Source organism: Tribolium madens, unplaced genomic scaffold, assembly GCF_015345945.1.
Source record: "Tribolium madens isolate multiple individuals breed KSU strain unplaced genomic scaffold, Tmad_KSU_1.1 Scaffold_7;HRSCAF=85;Tcas5.2_LG10, whole genome shotgun sequence".
NCBI lineage: Eukaryota > Metazoa > Arthropoda > Insecta > Coleoptera > Tenebrionidae > Tribolium > Tribolium madens.
Window position 1 is genome coordinate 7,877,036 of NW_025401050.1, and position 21,749 is coordinate 7,898,784.

The window sequence follows — 21,749 nt, forward strand, 5'->3', positions numbered from 1 at the left end:
TACGTCTTGTTCCACATTTAGTGTTTTTTCTATTTTTTTTTGTATGACTCCGGTGTCCCCATTGCCATTATGTGCTGTAATTCCGCATATGTTGGCTGCAACCAGGCTTAAGTTGTTTCATTTCGACGAAGTCATCGTTTTGAATAAACACAATGGCCGTGGACGGACAAGCCAGATCTCGTACGTACAAATGGATTGTTCATGTTTTTCCGTCCATCATGAATGTTGACATTTCGTTATCGAAGATCTATTTTCGAAACGCGCGAACCGCAAATGTGTTCTTTCCAAATCAGTAGATTTTTTCAATCGGTCGATCGTCGTGGTTAATTCATAAAAATTTCTGCGATTGGCAGCCTCGTTATTTTCTAGAGAATTTTTCTGTTCATTTCAAGTTTATTCAAACTTGGATGTGTTTAGCGACCCGCTCGCTTTTGTATAGAACATCAAAGAATGAGAAGATGGGGAAAAACGGCCATTATGATTTCAGGTCGCTCTCGCGTAACACAATGAAACTATTAATTAAATGAAGAACACGGGATTATCAGAGTTTCACCCTTAAAGCTATTGATAGGAGTTACAAAACTTACAAAGCTGCTATCAACGTTGAAGATTTCGGTCAAGTTGAAGCTTTTTATTAATGGCGCAATTGAATTGATGCATCTTGCAGTCTTTGTTGTATAAGTCATGAGACTCGTTTGTTGTTGGCAATTTTTCTTTGAGTGAGTAAACACTTCGCTATTTTAAATTACTGCGCCATCTGTTTGACTTAGCGAAACGTATTGGATACGGCATTCAGACGGTAAGAAATTACAGAACAAGCCCTCGTACCGGTGTTGCAACCGCATGACGCCGCCGCCAGCCAAATCTCGGGGATCTAAGTGATTTATGAGGTGGCGCCAGACCGACCGAAATGCACGCACAGGCGGCGAATTTGCCGATTTTGAACTGGCGATAGATTTCGAAATAGACAAGGCAATCCACCTGACATGGCCTTTGAGCAGACCCATAAGAACCATTTAACACCATATAAATAAACCATAATCCACATACTTGCACTACTTTAATCAAAAAAAAAAAAAAAAAAATGTGGACCAAATATAATCCAAATTCGATAAAAAAATAAAAAAGTTGTTCGGATCAAAAAGGACGACCAACTCACTTACAATTTTATAACGAGTATAAGAAAAGATATCTCCAATTTTCCAAATTACTTTGGCCGATTTTCAACAGATTTGGTACTAGACGAGGCCTTGATCAAGCAAACATTTGTGACCAGATTAAAGAAAATCCATTAAATAATAGAAGAGTTATCCGATGCTAAAGCTACGATCAATTTATGACAAGTTAAATATAAGGTGATTCTTTTAGGGCCTATATTAGAAACTTTTTAACTTCTAATATAGACAGAAATGTGAAATTTTGTACATAACTCAAATCGACCAGTCTAAGTTCAATTAAATTATTTTCAAAATGGCTGAACTTTCGAAACTACGAGAAATTGGCGCCAACTTTGAAATTTTAAATGGTAACCACTTATTTTTATTGCATTTTTGAATTCTCCTCTCCAAACTGAGTAAAATTTACCTACTTGTTAGTACTTATCTGTCATAGTTTTTGACATATATCAATTTTTTGCTCAAAATTTTCATTTGCAGAGGTTTATTAAAAACATCACAGCTCTTGAACCGTTTGCGATAAGTAAATAATTTTTCTTGCATTTGATAAACAAAGATTCGAAGAGTTTCCTAAAATTTTCAAAATTGTCAACTGTCAAATTGCAAAGCTTATATGATTTTTTGAAAATGATATTGAACAAACAGCTATAACTCAGTTTTTTCAAATAAAATGACCCCATTTTCTCAACGGCTCTCGAAAGTACATCAATTTGTAGAAAGACTTTTATCAACATGTCCTATATATCCATCTCTTACAGTTTCTGAAATAATCACGAAAAACGTGTTTTTGTTTTTTATTTTTATAGTAAATCACGTAGGTTTTGGAAAATGATCAAGACATATTAAAGATTTATTAGTCTACACAACACCCATCCGGTATTACAAAGAATTGGGGCAAGGATTGACGCGGCATTTAATAATCTTCAACCAAATGAACTAATGGAAGCCACTCAAATTAGTTCACCATCGAGTTTTGGACTGTTTGAAAATAGTAAAGATATCGAACATCTGTATCAATTATGGTATATCTTATTCTATTTTTCCAAAGCCTACGTGATTAACTATAAAAATAAAAACATTAACATGTTTTTTGTAATTATCTCAAAAACTGTAAGAGATAGGTATAGGACATGTTGATAAATGTCCTTCTACAAATTGATGTACTTTTAATTGCCGTTTAGAAAATAGAGTCATTTCATTTGAAAAAACTGAGTTATAGCTGTTTGTTAATAATCATTTTCAAAAAATCATACTAGCCTTGCAATTTGACAGTCGACAATTTTGAAAATTCTAGAAAACTTTTCGAAGCTTTGCAAAAAAAAAAATATTCACTTATCGTAAAGGTTTCAAGAGCTGTGATGTTTTGAATGAAGTGAAAATTTTGATCAAAAAATTTACATATGTCAAAAACTATGATAGATAAGTACTAACAACTAGGTAAATTTTACTTAGTTTAAAGAGGAGAATTCAAAAATGCAATAAAAATAAGTTGAACTCAGACTGGTTGATTTGGGTTGTGTAAAAAATTTCAAATTCCTATCTGCATTCGGAGTTAAAAAGTTTCTAATGTAGACCCTAAAAGAATCACCTTGTATAATTGATCAACCAAACAAACGTTCCAGCAAAAGTTTGATCAAAATAAAACATCAGCTACATCGCAGTAATTCTACATAAGAATAATCAAAATCTTGATAATACCGCTTCTTTTAAATCCATCTTAGTTCAGCAAATAAACGAGCAATAAAAAATTGCAAACGTCGCTTTCCTGTCGTAACCACTCGCAATTTAAATAAATCAGAATCAAATTTCCGCCCCACATCATCTTTGTTGTCAACATTCTATGTAACATAAACCTCAATTATTTCTCTTAATTGCTCGTAAACAGCAAAATATGATCCTAATGAGTCTCAACAATGAAATATGGTCTAATTTCCATATTTATATTGAGGTGAAATTAAGAAAAAATGTGGCGCCACCTATGTGTATCCTCACGTAAACCTCTCTACGATCAATACTCAACTTACCTTAAAATGCGGCCGGCAAAGCAGATCTCTCAACTCTTGGAGATCCCTATGATCCGTATCCCTTCTATGTTCCAGTTCCCTGAGAGCGTCGGCGGCGTCTTTGGCCCTCTGTACGGCGTCGCTAGGTGGCGCCCTGATCGGTGTCACGACTTTACTCGCGATCCGGTCATACAACTGCAAACAAAGAAAGCACAGTTTTCTGTATGATCATTCCGTCGAATCCTACCAACAACCCGAAAATCGAAAGTACATCAACGGCCGTCGACGCGTTACAATGGAACAAATCCTGGTATTTATTCTTGTGTTTCATCGATATCGGACAGAAACGCGATTTTTGGAGGGAGAGGGAGCACTGGGGGTTGCGTGCTCGCCGCCGTGCCGTCGGCGGCGATCAATCGCGGGTGTAGAGGCCGCGAGCTTTCGTCGTGTACTAGGACATGCGCTTACAAGCTTACCTCCAGCAGAATGTGAAGATGGGTGTCCTCGAGCAGGGCCAGAAGGTGCGCGCGCTCTTGGGGTTGGGACTCTTGAAGGCAGGAGATATCGTCCAGCGAGTCCAAGATCGTCTGCACGGCTGCCGACAAACGAGCTTTTAACACACAATACGATGATTGATAGCTTAATAATAAAATGATACCCAAAATCGGCAACGCCTTCGAATCCTCTTAAACCAAATAAAAATTCCTACAACGAATTTGATCATCCAACAACCTGAATAATAAAACAGTAAGCAAAAATTCTATATTATTCAGAGATATTGAAACCAGGAGAATATTTTGAACCCTTGTTGGTGATTTGGACAAAATTTATTTTTACAGTAATTAACTTGAATCGTTTAAATTTAGATGCTGAGTTCCCTCGGAATAGAACAATTATCTCAACCATTTAATTTAATTTAATTTCATTCCGAGTATAACCTACACAAAGTGGAATAAATATTACTGTTCGACCCTGTATAGTTGAAAATTTTGCGTACATGATTTTCCCGTTTTAATTATTCCGGGTGTCGTCATTTACATTTATAACTCGGTTCTACCATAGATACAATTCTTTGTCGCCTCCTCCTCATCAAAATTAATTTGCATGTTTTAACGACAAAGAAAGTTCTTTATTGTTCCTTACCAGCAATTACGAGCCTCATTACTGGAAGGTTAAATCAAATAAAGGGTAGTTTACCATCGTTAAACATCTACTTTATATTAAAATTGGCTTGAGCGTATGTGAGATCACACCTCGGGGAATACAAGAGACGGTCAATCAGCTCTAATCCACCGACAAGACCTAGAAAAACCCGGAAAGGAGCTTTATAATTAAATCTACAAGCGACCGCTTTGTAACCGCAATACCCTTGCATTAGCAAAGTGCTCCCGACCGCAGGCCCTTTTTCCTGCCTCTTGGTTAAATAAAACAAAAGCGAAAAATTTTCTCCACTGTGTAAACAGTCTTAAAGAAAATCTCGTGATGACCAAACAAAATAAAACGTCCCTTTTTACTTGTTGCGTAGCAAACATCGATTCTTAAAGAGGGGGTGTGGAAACACTACAACCTTCAACAATTCGTGATAAATGGCCGCGTTCCCAGGACGTTTATGTAAGCACATCAACAGTTCATCCCGAATTGTTCCTATATTTCACGGGAATGAGACGATTTTACCTAAAGCGGAAGCCATAATCAAGCACGCAATTACCTCCGAAAATTGACAATCTAAATTTTTCGTCATTAAAAAAAACTTGACGTCCAAAACAAATAAGAGTACAAATCACTTACCGCACGCCGAGACTTCGTCGTCTCCGAAGTCCGAAAACGAGTCCGAATTCGTTTCGTCATACGGATACCATTTACTCGAATTGACCGCACTCAAAATCACTGCTTTTAATTTTCTCCTCGCGTTAAATTTTTTTAATTCTTCCACCGACTCGCCGAGATGAATCCTTAGTCCCTTATCGCGATCCTGTAACAAATCCCCTAACTCCAGTCGACGCATTCTTATCTAAACGGCCATAATTACCCTCAGCCATCTATGATTTAAAACTTCCTGTATCGTTATCCTCTGTTTGGGATCCACAGTTAACATTTGTTGTATTAAGTCTTTTGCACTATCACTAATGAGCTCCCACTGCGGCGAATCCAACTAGAAGTCGGCGATTTTTATAATTGCAGGAAAAATGTCGACTGTAACTCACGTGCAGTTTGCCACGGCAAATGGATTCCATCAGTCGACGGCCGCTACCGTGGAAAGGCAACACACCCGAAAGAAGGATATGAAGGAGGACACCCGCGCCCCAAATGTCCACAGGTTTGCCGTACAATCGCCTTTCGATCACTTCGGGAGCCATAAAACTGAGACATCCTACTCGGCCTGGAGGAGAAAATACGAGATTTGGGCGAAAGTGGACACAAAAACGTGGATTTGACTTGACAATTTCAACGTTGTTGAAAATATCAAGTGGAAACACAGTAGCGTGCACTGCGCAGCATATGAGATGATTAAGACAAAACAAATGAGATGGAAATTTGATCCTAGAAGTTAAGTCAATTTCACTCTAACCGAACCTTCTGAGATTATTAACGTAATATACGTTACACCAACTACAAACTAAGTTTGATAGAAGTATCTAAATCACATCAAGCATAGAATTTCCCATTGATGGTAATGAATCACTCAAAATGAAAAAACTCTCACTTTCGAGTCAACAATATTAAATTCGGGAAAACAATCTTAGCTCCGCACGTCAGAACTGTCGAGGGAGCACTCGTTTGAATATAAACTTTTCATTTCTGACAATACAAATCCGACTTTTGGCAAGTTTTGCATTTATAGATAAATATAATATGAGTATGAAGATGATGTGTGAACAGAGCAATATTTCCGGTCAGCGGATACAACGCCGCTAACAGACCATGAGCAATCACACCAACAATAAAGTTTGTCTGTGAAATACAGATAGTACTCACGATCTGTCAGTCGACGTTTGCGATGGTGCAAGAGAAGCGCTGGCGAGTGTGGCTTACCAGCTCTGTCAGTTTTTAGATATTGCTGACCCAGAGGACTGAGGTTGGTCCGGTATTCTGACACAAGGCATTCTGCAGGCCGCCAACATATACAATGTATGAATGCTTGTATGACACGTCGATGGCCGAGAGTAAGGCAAAGGTTAAAAACTAAATTCTATCACAAAAACTGCAAAAATCTGGCTTCTAATCGATTAGGTCTTATTTGGATCACCTTCAATGTTTTAAATTGAATGAAAAAACAAAAACATGTTCTTTCTCTCAAACCACTTGTAGAACAACAACACAGTCAGATGTACAACCGGTTTGAAAACATAGAAAGAAACAATTTCCGTGACATTACCATGTCTCAAACCGGTTTTGAGCAACAATTATCCCTTTGTTACTCGATACACAAATTATTTATTTTTATGATTGCTGCAATTCTGGCTTCAACAGTCAAAACTTTGCTTCTTTAATTAATTAACCGCCTCCCAACAATCGTTACTAATTAGCTTCTCGTGAAGAACCAGTATGCAAAATTAAACCAGCGTAAACTCAGGTATTCCCTCTTATTGAGCGAAATAACTAAGTAGGTCGCTTGTAATAATACCGTTCCACCTTCGAGCAGTCTGCATACATTTGAATACAATTCCCTAGCCCTCGACCATCGAATTATGATCGTTTTTCCCAAGCATCACGACGACCCAAAAAAAAAACTTTTTTTTCTTTTACTCTCAATTTCCAAGCTCCGCACTTTCGTTGTTTGTGGTTAATTCGATTGGTGAGCTGATAAGAAAGCGATGTAATGAATTTGTTTGGGTCAAATGGGACGCAGTTAAAATTGATATAGGGTGAGAGGAGGTTATAGACAATAGAAGCGAGCGAGAATTTTCTTCAGTTCATTTAGTTTTAGTGCAAAGTCTGACCCACTTTGCTTTTTCTCATGTTCGTTATCCGCAGCAACAATAAGTTCGAGAATCGAGCCGTCAAAGAGAAATTTTACACCAAACAAGCGTTTTTATTTAATGCTTGAAACTTCGCCGACTCATCGATCGCAAGTAGTAATTAATTTTCGTCTATTTATGTAAAGTCATGTCACAGTATTTTCCTCGTAAGCTCGACTCACTTTAATCTAGAATAAATTGAAAAATCACCATTGGAGTTTAGTTTTATTGCAAGCGCTGACTTGAAACTTTCAAGATATGTCAAAAACCAGATGGTAAAAAGTCTCTTTTCGTGTCGTCGTGATACGCCAGTGTAATAAAATTCAAAGTCTAAAAATTACGTGTAGCGCCCGAAAATAATCAAATTTAAACTTACCTCCCGGATTAGCCGGATGTCTATCGGGTAATTGGACGGCGACTCCAAAACCTCCAAGTTTCACAGGCGCCGAATTCTCCTTAGTGGCTAAAAGGATACATTCCGGTTTGATGTCCCTATGGACGATGTCGTTCTCGTGGCAGTACCGCAACGCCTCGAGGATCTGGCGCATGTAATGACTAAAAAGCCACAAAGTGATTTTTCGAATTGAGATAAAGCGATTTTATAGTCAATTTTAAAAATAAGACGCTATTAACCAATTTCACATACTCTGTAAAAAAAAGTTTTTCAAAATCCTCAAATGTTTATATTAAAGAACACTCTCTGCAAACATGTTTACATAAAAAAGAGCACGCATGAATCTCGTCAACTCCGCAGTTTGGTATTCAAAATTCAAGCAATAGACTTTTGCGTTCACTAGAAAAGAAACTTGAATTGCTCCAATGTGAAATTTAACTTTTACGTGTCAAAATTAAAATTAAAAAATGTATATTATATCAAAAATCGGATATTGTGTAAAATAATCCGGAGAATTCGCCTATGCAAGTTCATGTTTGGACGCACCAAGACGCTATCCAAATAAGAAACTAAACTCATATAATAATCTCTTCTTATTTCATAAAGATAAAATACATAATTTCATCTTCCATAATTTATCAAGAGCGCACAAAATGGTGAACATGGAATTTTGTAATATTTGAATCATTTTGTGACGTTGCGAATAGCGAAATTACGCAGTCCCGAACCAAGACCTTTTACAACAAAACTGTTACAAAATAGGCATTTGTGGGTTTTGCCGTTTTTTCAGGAAATTAATACGGTTGAATTGTAATAATTATCCGAATAAATTACTTATTTCGTGGTTCACTGCAAAAATATGTAGAAATGGTGCGCGCGTGTTGGGTATTTTCGAGTGCCTAATAGACATTTAGTAGTGCACGATATTTTAAATTTAGAGTAATTAGTGAGTGCCAATAGGGGAAATAGAGAAAGCAAGTAAGAATTTATTAAATTATAAATAGAAATTAATTGTGTTTTAAATAAGATTTTTATTTCCCAAATTCTCTTTGAAAATTCGTAAAGACGAAGGCAGGGTGAATTACGCTCAGTTGTCGAAATAGATATAAGGCTAATAAAAATCGCTAATCCTCAAGGTGAACTGCGCTCAGTAGGATCACATGGGGTACCCACCCATGGGTTGGTGCTTCAAAATTTTAGAAAGCACTTTTTCGGGTACACTCTGAGATGCACCCTATATTAAAAAGAATGCTTTACTCAAAAAAAAAAATTAAAGAGAAGCAAATAGATCGATCCACTTTTGTGAAATGTGTATCTTATAAGATTAAGTAAATTTTATAAAACACTGTTATGTAATGTACCTATACATGTTTGTGTTCAGTAAATGTAAATAATAACCTACTTCGTATTTGTTTATTTCGAAATGCAAAGTACACATTTGCAACTGGTTCATCCATATTTTCATTAGCCTGAAAATTTCATTTTTATTAATTTAATTCTTTACATCACACTGAGACACTGAGACCGACCTGAGCGCACTTCACTTAGGGAACGCAACGCAGGTAAGTAAAAATTTTCTGAGCGCAGTACACTATAGAAATTTAAATGCCTTGCTTGAAGTGAGCGCAATTCACCGGCACCCATAATTTTAACAAAAACTTAGACTCTTTATGTTTTAAGTAAACAGCAAGAATACATAAAAGTACCTTGTGGGCTGATTTAGAAAGCATCCTTAATTGCAATCAAATTTTAATTCGCGATTAATTTAATGTTTGGCAATGTAAAGTAACTGACAACTTAATTCGGATTACTTTAGTATTGAATTTATTTTTACTTGTTTTTTTTTTTTTTAATCGAATAATTAAAGATTTTGTAAACTGTCGCAGTAAAAGCAACTGGTTATGTGACTAGAAAATGTTGAAGTTGAAGTTCCCGCGTATGAAACAACATGCGAATCTACTGCGCATTCAACCTTCTCGCCAACTTATAAAGCGTGACACCGTCAACCCTGCCTATTGTTCGGCATTCCCGTCACCCTCGTTGTAAACGCGTTTAAATTTCCAAAATTCAATTATTTAAACTGTCGGCAATCTCTCGGAGATGCTTTCGTGTGTCGCAAAGACTAAAAACGCGCCACCACCGTTCTTATTCCCAAATTACACCTGAACATGTCATCGTAAAAATGTGAATTTCATGTCTGCCACAGCACGTCGGATAATAAATTCTACTTGCCTAGCTACAGCCTCACTGTAAACGAATCCCGAGGATGCTCTCCGTACCACTTCGTAACACAGGTCGGAACCGTCCATGCTGAAACAGGGTGATAAATGGTATTAGTACACGTGTCTCGAGCTAAGGTTGAATTGCATACTCGACTAACCTTGGAATATTAACAAAATGGCAGGATTTATGCGTCTAGGGGACTCCCCGAGATATAAAAATTGATAGCAGAGAAAAACAATTTGCATTTTTATTAAGAAAGCAGAAATCGATACTGCCGACCTACCGTAAGACCGAAACCTATGAGTCCCTAAATGTAGCAAAAATGTCGAAATAAAACCCAGGAACTCTAATATCAACAATTTCATTTCGACAATAATCAATAATTCAATCCTGGAAAGACTGAGCTATCACTCTCCCGTAGTGTTGATTGAATTCAAAGCTTTGCCTACTTTTCCTCGATCGATTACGCGAACATATAGCAAATTTTCGCTCGAGCGACCGCGCAAACTTTGTCAAGTCTGGGCACGTTTCCCCGAAAAAGACATTTTCATTATGTAAACAAAACTTACTATTCGAACACCATATATAACATCCCTTCGGACGAGTATGTTTCTAATAATTCGACTATATGCGGATGCTTCAACATATGACATATTGTGGCTTCTCGCTTCAAATCTGCAAACAGAAATAAATGAAGTTTCGTCAGTCTTGAACGTAGCGAGTGGGACATACCATCCGTACTAAGGCCAGGACTAGAAGTAAATTTGGCGACATCTACGATCTTCGCAGCAAATTGTTGACCGGTTTGGCGGTGAATACAACGTCTAACTATGCTAAATGGTCCCCTGGAACAAAAAAAAAATCGCCTCATTACGAACTGACCCAACTGGGAAACACGAAACTTTCATTGAGGAGGAAAACTTTGCAACCAGTTTAATGTCTCTTAAAAACAAACGACGATTTTATTACGTGTTGGAAACAAGTCAATAACGGCATACTCGTCAGGAGAGAACTTAGAGAAACTCTACAAACTTTTAATTTGATGATAATTCGCTTAAACGAATCGGGAATTACTTTCAAAGCAAGAGCTGTTATGAGTCTGCAAAATTTGTAATTTGACACTTATTAACGAACCAAACTAGAACAACTTGAAAATTGTCATTTCTGAGAAATAGAAAAAGATCACACAAACGATGTGACAGCTGAGGTAAATTCGCTTGTTCATTTTGTATCCGATAATGGAAAAGGAAATTACAATAAACGAACAATAACGAGTGACACTAATAAATACCATCATGTAAAATCTGGCCCCAAATATAGTATTTCAGTGTAACCCAAAGCTAATAAATCATTTACCTGTGAATAGATATGTGACGCATCAATTTTCAAAAGACCATCAAATCCTGTTCATTTTATCAGTAAATCAATCTGTCAGCGTCAGCAATATACTTAGCTTTATATTGTTTCTTGTGATCGATTCGTGGTGCTACAAGTGTTTGAAGAGCAAAATTACCCTTCCACAATTAGCAAATCAGAAAAAACTGTTTCAAGAGTGTATAGCAGATATTATTGATTACTTGATGATCAATAACCTCAGCTTAGATCATGTTAGTTCAGACTAATTGCTTCATTTACCAAATAATTCCAATCGGGATTTGTTAAATCATCACCGGGGTTAAAAATAGACCCGAGAATCCCGAGTTAATTCAATTTGTTGGTTATTGACGTTCGCAGAATTTGTTATGAAGATTTCAGACAAAATAGGTTACGTTTACTACGTCTCCGACACCGCCAACAGCAATCATCATCAAATGGGTGGAATATTGTTGTGCTTAACTCTTTAAAGTCTCCTTCAAAGACCATTTTAAAAACTGCGGATTGATACATCTGAGAAATTCGTAACTTCTTTCTCAGACTACGGCAGCATCAATTTGGGAAAACGTTAATACTACACGGAAAAAAATTCCAACTTAAAAGCGCCGATTCTGGAGAATAGCAAGATCAACACACCTCCTAACAAGAATTAAACTTACAAACAGTCAAGCTTAAATAATCAAAAAATAAATAAATTTTCAAGTTTGATGTTAATGATCTGTATGGTGCTGCCATGTCTGAAACTCTGCTTTAAAATAAAATTCATTGAATCATTAAAAAATGTTTATAATTGTAAATATGAAGTAGATTAAACCTAGATTATTGGACAAATGGTCATTTTGAAACACCTCTGATGCAATTTCATCACATATATCTTTTATTTCTAGTGGTACCTAGGCCCTGACGAAACATTTCAACTAAGTAATAATTCCGTTCCATCCGTTTCATAGCTCGCAAAAATCACACAAGTAGCATCAACTTCGCTTCTGTCCTGGATCCAAGCAAATAATTAAAATTTTAACGAATAATTCGACGGTTCCCGCGGGTACAGGTTTATTTAATAATGGATAATGAAGCAAAGTCAAGATGGCGCATCCGCCATTTCGCAATTGTCCCGATCCTAAACAAACGTTTATCTGATCCCTACCTGTTTAAATTTTATAATTCAACAAGCAAACAAACAATTTTGCCAGTTCTGGAAGCCTTGGAGGCGACAATATCCGATTGTGATTTTACGCCCTTCTTAATCTAGTCTGTAGAAAAAATACTTTTTAATATCGTAACAAGCAATCTTGGCGCGCTCTATGAATGAGCAATATTGGATTATATGGATAAAGTTTTGTTCGATGAAATTTTCAGGTTAAAAAACTCGATAGATGTGAAATTAGTTTTCGTTGCGATATTGCTACCAGTTTTGTGTTGACGTAAGAAATGGACAAGGCTTTTATTGAGGTATCTATTCCGTAATTCTGGAAACTTGAGATAAAGTGGCTGCTAAATAACGTAGCAGGACATTTTTACAAACAGAAAGTTTTCTGCTCCAGTTTCATAAACTTCTCAACCTCTACATTTTTCTAAGTTGTAAGTAAAAGTGTTTAACGCCACAAATCTTTGTTGGCTACTTTCCAAATTTATTTCAACCCAGCTATTAACTTTAATGATTCTAAATGTTCATTCTATTAGCAGCTTGTTGGAGTACTAGTAATATTTTTACATCTCTGACAGAAACTTTCTTGCTCCATACCATAAATACGTATTACTGGTCTTGATCTAGAGAAACATAATTCACCATTTGTATTTCTCCTATTTATTCTTTTTCTTGCAAAGTATAACTTCTTCAATTATCTTTTGTTTTATACCTTGACGCCATTTAAAATTTAATAATTAACTGTAAAAGAAATATCGTCAATAATGAGAAAACAATCCTAATAATCAATCTCAAGTATCATTACGTCCTCTCGTTACCAAAAATAACTCCACACAATATCGATTATGTTTCAACTGGACTTTCGCCAAGAAGGCAATTTGTTCAAAGTTGAACATGATTCCTTACAAAAAAAAACGTATTTTCTGCAAATACATTTACTTAAAGAGAATAAAACTGACTGCACAAAAGCTGTTCGTTAATTGAGATGAGTAATATTTCATCATCAAATACTAAGTTTTACTTTTTGTATCAAGAAAAGCCTTCAAATCTAGAAACTCATTTCAAAAACACGGATACTTCGAGAAAAAATCTTAAAGATACTCTCAAACTTTTATAAATGTTTTTCAGTTCTATTATCACCTGAGGATGACCACTTTGTGGTTGAAACGCGTTGTGTTTTAAATAAAAGTTTGGTGTGATGGGTCAATCGTGTTTTTGTTCATCGTTTCCATACCAAGAAGATCCAAGAAGAAGTACAATTCCAAAACATGACAAAAATTTTACTTAGTTATCTTTTTTAAACAAAAAAAAATTCGAAGAAATATGCACTAAACAAAATTTATGTTTTAAATATTTATGTTTTAATATTAGTTATTTATTATTTAAGACAATAAAGAAATTGTTTACCACGAGTAGATAAACATAGATAAACAATCTTTATTGTCGTGTATAATATTTAGTTTTATTTTGTACTCACCTACCAGAATCTCTTGAATATAAATAGTAGATAAAAATTACTTTATTTCACTAGACGATAACAGACTACTTTATCTACTGAAATTAATTGATAAAAGCATGCTTTAACATTACATACAAAATAAAAATAAAAATAACTAATAAATAAAGAGCAATAATATTAAAAAAAACTAAATTTAAAAAATAAGAGTAGGTAAGTTTTCTCTAATTCATTTTATAACCAAAAATGTTTGTAAACAACAAATATTAAATTAAAATTATTGCAAAATTGAACATAAAAAAGTATAAAATAGGAAAGTATTAATCATAAATCCTTTTCATAAGATCCTTTCCGTTACTTTTTACTTTAGAACTTTACTTTAAATTTTATTTATGGTTTTGAAAGCTTGCATAAGCCACTATCGACAAATTAAGGTTTCACATAATGAAAAAAAAGTTCTCAAAAAAATCGCTTAAAAAACCTAATCCGACATCAAAGTGACCTTTCTTTTCTTTCTGTAAAAATTCATCTACGATCCTCCATTGTTGCTGAACAAATTTTTCATCATTCCTCTATTTAAACACTTTGTAGAACTTTCAACTCTTAAAAGCAATCAAAATCTTTCTTGCACTTAAAAATTTAATATCGTCCACTTGATAAGAAACCAATCTTAGAAATCAATCCGAGTTTCCAACATTAATTTAATTTTTTCTTTGTAAATTGTGGTAATTACCGATGGAGATTTTTCTCTCCCACAATCCGCTGCTTATTAGCTCGATCTTATTGCAACGTAAATGTCTGGTAAACATGGAAAAGTACATAAAAGCTGCGAATAAAATACTAAATTACTCCCGCACCGGGTCTCGAACATCCATCCGCCAGTAAAACTTCTTTCAACTTCCTTCTTTCTTTAGCTCTCTTTCAGATATGTATTAATTCTTTTTCCCCTTGACGAAACGAACACGTTCTCAAATGGAATAAAAGAATTTGTGTGTTTGTTGAAAGTGATGAATAATAAATCCGTTGCTCTTTTCACCTAGTGTCCAATCAATTCCAATAAAACTTGCTCTCGAGTGCTAATAAATGATATTTTATTGGCTCCGACACAGGCCAATTAGGAATAGTTCGCAAAAAGTCAGATTAAAAGCCATACACGAAAATTACTAATTGAATGAATTTTTAAACGGAAACCCACTCAAACTGGAACGGGAAAAACGTAAAAAAGAAGATGGAATTTTTAAACGATTTAAATTAACGTGTCAGCGGCATAACTGCAATTCTAGAATTATTATAGAAGAAAATCCACGACTGGAAATACAAAAATTCAAATGAAAAATAAAAATTCTTTTTTCTCGTTGTTATTGACGCCAAAATTTGTCATTAATTCTGTTGATATACTATAAATTGTTTAGTTCACATTACTTAAAATACGTATGTGCAAATGTTTGCTTCGTTATGTTGGTTACAATGTTACAATTCATGAAAGCTTTTAATCAGTGTGTAGAAAGTTTCGTGTTGAAATTAAAAGGTTCAAAATGTGAAATATTTATTTTATTACACAATAGAAATTCGAGGAGATAATAATAATGTTGTAAATCCCTTTTTAGTTAAGTCAATGTACGCAAATTGGCAAATTTTCATTTTTTCATAACTCAATTGTTTTAGTTGTGTTTAACATTCTACCATTTTTGATTAGATCATTTTTAGAACAAAAAAATTAAAGAAAACTAAACATCGTTTGATAATTTCTACACGCTTGTAAGTATTATTTTTACCTAACATTTTTTAATTAATTTCTTTCATAAACTATTATAAAACTGATGATAAGTCGTCATTACTTACACTACTTTCTATTATTATTGTAATAAACACTAATTGTAACATAACAGTATATTATGTTATTAGAAATAAAAGTGATAGTTTATGTGGCGAAGATAAACGTTTATTTTGCCAAACGCAGTGATGCAAAAAATGCAGCTAAGCTAAGTTTATTGATTAAACTTTTGCATGACTAGTGCAGTTAGTAATAGAAAATTTCGAATGCAGATGATCTACAAACTCTTAAGCGAAAATAGGGAGTTTTTACTCCACGTCTGAAAGGTAAAACTTTTACTTGTGTCATTTAGTCATATTTAGGTGGGAAATAGTTGAGAAATAGTGAAATATATTTGACACGAGGAAAACCAAAAGAAAAACATTATTAAGATTCAAAAATTACCGTAATCAACCTTACAAAACGAAAACCATAGAATAAAATAGAAAAACATAAAATACCCTTTAAACTTTAAACGTCGTAAAACCGAGATCATGTAAATAAAGAATATACAATGAAATCAGCTATTTGCAGCTAACATATGAATAATGTTCAAATATATATTTTGAAGAGCATAATTCGTTAAACCACTTACTAATTGCAATTTTTTGAAGACTAACATAAAAAGTCTCTCATCGACCTGCATTATTTGCACACAAATAGATTTATGCAAAAATAGATTTTCAAAATTCGCATTTTATTACGTGCTCTGGACAATAAAATTCTCAGACTTCAAACTAAACTAAGTTATTTTAAAATGTAATAAGAAAAGAGAATTGAATGATAAGTTTCAAACTGCATAGTGTACAGTAGCTAGCTAGCATTGAAATAATTAAATTCATAGTGAATTAATTAATTCACGGAGAAAATTAGACTAAGCTGTAAAATTAAATCAAGAACTTGCCGTAATAATTGTGAAATGATAAATCTTCAATTAGGAAACAATAAAATTGTGTAACAAAGAGCGTAATTGTTTTCCGTTTGATTTGTGGTCCATAATAACTTCAATGTCTCTTGCTCGAAAGTATTACGTCTAACCAATTTCGCAAATTAAACTCTAGTTGAAATGAAAAAAACCTCCATAAAAACCCTCTGAAAATAGAGGGATTCAACATAACTTCTCCAAAATTTGTATTTAAACTTTTACAACTACTACCGTGCGATCAAAAAAAAAAATTAGAGTAGGCGTCGATTAAATTCTACAGTTGGCAAGACATTGGCTGGGAATCTGGGCTGGAAATTTTCAACACAAACTGAAAGTGAAAATGACCATTTACCGTTTTCGTCCTGTACAACATTTTTGTAATAACTTGCAACAATAAAAATCTTCTGCTCTAAAGTGAACATTATTTCACTCACAATGAATACAACGCAAACTTGTCAAAGTTTTCGCTGACATTTAATGTCAAAAATCAGGATTGCCATCTGAAGGACTTTAATCACCGCCTACTCTAATTTATTTTTTTTATCGCACGGTACTAGTTATTTAGCATTCACGTATACCTCAAAAAATTGATTTCAATACATCATTTGTATGCCATCACAATAATAAATTTTCGTCCCTTTTGAAATCAAAAATAACGTAAGATTTATTAAATAATAATTATTATTATTAAAAAAATCAAAAAAAAATTGTACCTTTACTAAATAATTTGAAAAAAACATATACAACATCATTAGTATCATTAAACAGACATAAAAAAATGTGAAATGTCAAAAAAGAAATTACAATTTTTGAACAGAGAATTTTTTAAACATTTTTTCCATGTTCCTGGTATCTTATCTTACTTAAAACATTTCTCTGGGGCGCAAGTTCTGACACACCCTTTATAATACAAAAATTTCGACAATAACCAGACCTCTGATCAAAAAAATTGTTGTCATTCAATAAAAACAAGGTAATGCAAATAATTTCCCGACAATTTTGTAAGTAGAAAATTCCCAGTGTAATTGTGTTTTGATTGGCTAAAATTGACCCAAATAACCGAAACTAAAAGTTTCTTTGTATTGGTTTTTAGACAGATAAAAAAATTATCCCATTTTTATTATGTTTTTAATAAAAACACTACATTTAAACATCAAAAATACTTCTTAGCATTCTAATTTTCTTATTTCATTCTAAACGTTTACGATAAAAATTGTATAATTTTATATTTGTAATTGAGCCACCAAACAGCAATAATAACAATCATTGTTTAAATAGAACTAACATTACTAAATAGCAAAACAATAAAACAAATGTTTCATGCAATTATTCTTATCACATAAAACAACAGTAACTGATTTAAATAAAAAAACTAATTAGCCAATTAAGAAGGTTTAAATGACGTCAATAACTACAAAAACAATAAAGTATATTTAAATCTTAGGTCAATGATGGTCAATTACTGTAGGTGCAAGTGTCAAAATTCCCGTGTGACATTTATTTCGATGTCATTCTTTGATCACGGAAATTTAATATGACAGATTTCACCCTGTAGGTATTACAAGACCATTTCTGTTCCAAATTTTAATAAAACTAGTTAAAAAGTAAAAACCTTCATTAAGTAATTTGTCAAATCGTCGAGGCCTACTTATACTTATTTATTTCTACTGACTGTCAATTTTTTGGATTTGAACAAGAAAAATGCTTTTATTTAGATTTAAAGCAAGTTTAAGCCTCATTGAGTCTAATTCGAAGAATAAAATGTTGTATTCAACTCGTTTGAGTGTAAATCGGACGCTTTATTTCACCTCGTGGATGATAAACCACTCGTGGAATAAATAACAATTTTTTTATGACACACATACACTGGCGGACACGGAATTTTGGACAATTTGTCATCCGACTGACATAAAAATGTAAAACGGACCTTAGGCAACTAACCTCACTTTTTGTTTTTATAATTTTTATCCTGTTAGTTATAGAAAAAGTGATAACAAATCAAAATAATTTATTAAACTGATATAAAAACACGTATTGCTGGCATTATTGTTTCGGAAAATCGACGCCAAATATCAATTTCAACTAAAACTTTTAAATTTTAGTTTCAAACGTCAATCATAATGACAATAAAGCGTGGCTTACATTGACATTTTTTGAACTGACATAAATTTGATGTCCAAAATTCCGTGTCCGCCAGTGTAATTTAAAGTGCCGTGTTTAATGAAATAACAAGTAATTTTTTTTATTGGTGAATTATTGGAAAACCACTGATTAAAACCACTCAATCCCTGCATTTTATAATGTATTTTTAATTCAGTGATTACAAAAAATAAACCTGGCTTGCCACCACCCAATTACCACAATTCACCGCCCAATTTCCACCCTACCCGCGAACTCCGGCCCTGCTCCAGCACGCCACCCTCGTGTCAAATGCATTTTAACGCTCCATCAACCCCACAAAGTGACCACCCCAGCCCCCTTACCTTCCGATCTCCTCGCAGAGATCGTAGACGTCGTCGAAGAGAACTTCCTCGTCGGCCATCGTTAGACCATGCCTGTGGGGCGGCGACGCCGGCAGCTAGGCAAGCAGTTCAGCACAGGCCCATCCGGGTTGCCTACCACTGGCGGCGACCGACTCGGGGGCGGCGAACGGAACTCCGCAAACAAACACCACAACAATCGGACGTTTTCACCGCCGCACGACGCACACACCCAACAACACGCTAATAAACAGCCACAAACTGACAGCTGTGACAGGAACAGGCGCAACGCCGGCCGGGATAACGCCTAAAACACATGCGCAGCGTCGCGCCGCGGATTTTAACACAACGGACCAGCTTTTTAACACCTCGGAATGGGTTTGTTTGGAGTTTAATGACTGATTTAGATACCGGTGGGTGCGGCCAACTGGAAACCCGGTCCTGGTTTTTCACACGCAAATGTCAGTTTGACAACTTAACCTTGTTTCACACTTTGTAAATCCAACAACGATTTTAACCCAGCAAAAGGTATTCAGATCAGGGGTTTTACGAGAAAGGTGGAGCATTCATCGGTTTCCGGGGACGAGTTTCATTAATAACGAATTTGATTAATTTTCGATGGGATTTGACAGGTCGGAATGGTGCCACAACAAAGCCATGAAAAAAAACTAAATTGGTTTGAAGTTTACAGGACCGGCTCTAATCATCGGCCCGATTTTATTAATTATCGGTTTGAAAAGCTGGCGTCTCTTCAATACTATTTACTGCATGTAATTACTTTAGGTTTAATTGGGTCGAAACCAGTGGCGTAACGAAGGATTTCCGCGTTAAAACAAATACACTTTTTGCAACAAAAATTTATTCTGGATCGTATACACGTCATGTGCACTTGACTATAAGATAACTCTTATAACATTAAAAATAAATAATTTACATCTAAGCGGTACTAAAAATAAAAAACATGCGTTCACACTAGAAGGGAGTCAAGGGAATTCATGGTCTTAAACCTTACAATTAAATGGAATTCTAGTCATTATAACAAACTTAAAGTTCCTGTGATGGCATTAACTTCCTCTTCATCCCCAAAAACACTCAAAACTGTGACAGACCCTGGCGGTATCTGTGTGTGACCAGCATCTGACACTAAATAACACGGAACATTCATTTCTTTCGCTTTATTAAACAACGCTTCTAAATGCTCGGTATTCTCCCCCTTGAGAATAATTTTCTTCTCCCTAAAAACCCAACTCACCCATTGTCAACCACAAAAACTCCCACTTTACCCAAAATAATCCCACTCATTCAACGCATCCTCCCTGTCCCCCGTTATCCTCATCTCTCTATACAGCCCCAAACACGCGTGTGCCACTTGCGCGGCCGTTTTGCCGAGCCCCATTTTCAGCGCTGTGTTTACCACAAATGTCATTTTGTACCTCTTAGGTGACTCGTCGACGTTGTTCTCGGCGCCAGGGGGCACAAGATTTTCGTCATCGTTGTCTTCGTGGAGTAAATTCGTAAAGACATAACTCACGGCCGCTTCTACTGACTCGTTACCGGTACAAAACAAGGCCTGCAAGAGAGAAATCAAAGAGGAATTAGGGGCTCAATACACACTTCTTGGGCGTGGTTTTCCGAAATGCCCATAGAGATGAGGGCCTCGAGGTACTCCTCGTTAGGCTGGAACTTAGCGTAGGGGCGATTTGTGGCCTCCATACTGTGACTTGAACATAACCTCACTTGTCAAAATCTCACACTAAGCGCTGACGCTTCCCCCCTCTCATTCCCGTTTTACAGCCAGGTTCACACTTGGAAAATTAATAATATGACTTATGACTAAGTCCCTTTTTATATTTATGCGTTTGGATCAATTAATAACTCGAAAGACGTACCAAATAGCTATTTCTTTTCAACATTTGTAAACAGCCCTATTGCTCTCTCGCTAAGTATTTGCGTAAGGTCGGTCACGCTGTTTATCTCACTTTAACAAATGTGATTAAAGTAACACAGAGCTAGTGACGTACGTCAAAATTGTGGTCTCACCGTCACATTTGGAATTAAAGTTTCGGGTAGTATTTTTCTGTCACTTCACCGTAAAATACCCTTTACTGTCATCATAACTGACATTTGACAATTAAACTTTTTTTATTAAGAGTTAATTAAACAATTTGTCTGTCTCAGGAAATTTATTAATTGAACTAAGTGTAATTAAAACATCGCTGTGATCTGCTGCCTACCCGTTATTATTTTTGAAAATAAATAAGTCAAAATGACATAAACATAACAAGAGTAAAAAATGAGGTTATTAATGTAAAGGTTGTTTTAGAGTTTACATTATGAAAATGACGGACGCATACAAAATTGTCCAAAGTAAAATAATCTAAAGTAATTTTATCCCAAGTAAAAGTGTCCAACGTAAAATAATCCAATGTAAATTGGTCCAACATAATTTTGTCCACCGTAAAATAATCCAACGTAAAATGATGCAAGGAAAAATCAGCATCCATGTCCACCGTAAAAAAGTCCAACGATTTAGGAACATGTTTGGGTGTTGGCAGTATTGACGCAAGAATAAAAAGAAAAATTGACTGATATCAAACGAATGTACAGAGTGGTTATAAATGATTTTCATCTAGCCAGCTTTGGAATTTTTTTGCATGTAACTTTATTTGTGCCGCTCTACTTTTTTGAAAGCTCTAGTTCTGTCATTAGTGTCACTTATTAATTAATAATAAATTGTTGTTAATTAAATTTTTATTGTTTCAACTAATTTCCAATAATAATTGATAATAATGTATACTTT

At 34.9% G+C, this 21,749-nt stretch overlaps 2 protein-coding genes across 10 annotated transcripts in view; both read right to left on the reverse strand.

Annotated features, from left to right (window-relative positions):
• Positions 1 to 19,551, reverse strand: part of LOC123009472 (peripheral plasma membrane protein CASK) — a 68,582-nt gene extending 49,031 nt beyond the window's left edge. Inside the window, exons 1-11 of one of the 9 annotated variants that reach the window (XM_044405821.1) lie at positions 18,953 to 19,546; positions 10,487 to 10,599; positions 10,324 to 10,429; positions 9,764 to 9,841; positions 7,514 to 7,692; positions 6,155 to 6,283; positions 5,383 to 5,558; positions 5,208 to 5,330; positions 4,967 to 5,150; positions 3,655 to 3,773; positions 3,200 to 3,373 (exon numbers count right to left, since the gene is read on the reverse strand). In XM_044405821.1, the coding sequence (XP_044261756.1) occupies positions 3,200 to 3,373; positions 3,655 to 3,773; positions 4,967 to 5,150; positions 5,208 to 5,330; positions 5,383 to 5,558; positions 6,155 to 6,283; positions 7,514 to 7,692; positions 9,764 to 9,841; positions 10,324 to 10,429; positions 10,487 to 10,599; positions 18,953 to 19,011 (1,440 nt within the window). In that variant the 5' untranslated portion in view covers positions 19,012 to 19,546. Of the gene's footprint in view, positions 1 to 3,199; positions 3,374 to 3,654; positions 3,774 to 4,966; positions 5,151 to 5,207; positions 5,331 to 5,382; positions 5,559 to 6,154; positions 6,284 to 7,513; positions 7,693 to 9,763; positions 9,842 to 10,323; positions 10,430 to 10,486; positions 10,600 to 18,952 lie in introns of all 9 variants that reach the window. The other 8 variants (XM_044405825.1, XM_044405822.1, XM_044405827.1 and 5 more) reach the window with 8 other exon arrangements.
• Positions 19,552 to 19,791: 240 nt separating this feature from the next.
• Positions 19,792 to 20,903, reverse strand: LOC123009473 (probable peptidyl-tRNA hydrolase 2). Its single transcript, XM_044405831.1, has 3 exons — positions 20,564 to 20,903; positions 20,233 to 20,519; positions 19,792 to 20,184 (listed from the first exon to the last, which is right to left on the reverse strand). The coding sequence occupies exons 1-3, from the start codon at positions 20,660 to 20,662 to the stop codon at positions 19,983 to 19,985; spliced, it is 588 nt and encodes a 195-aa protein (XP_044261766.1). The 5' UTR covers positions 20,663 to 20,903; the 3' UTR covers positions 19,792 to 19,982.
• Between the last annotated feature and the right edge of the window lie 846 nt (positions 20,904 to 21,749).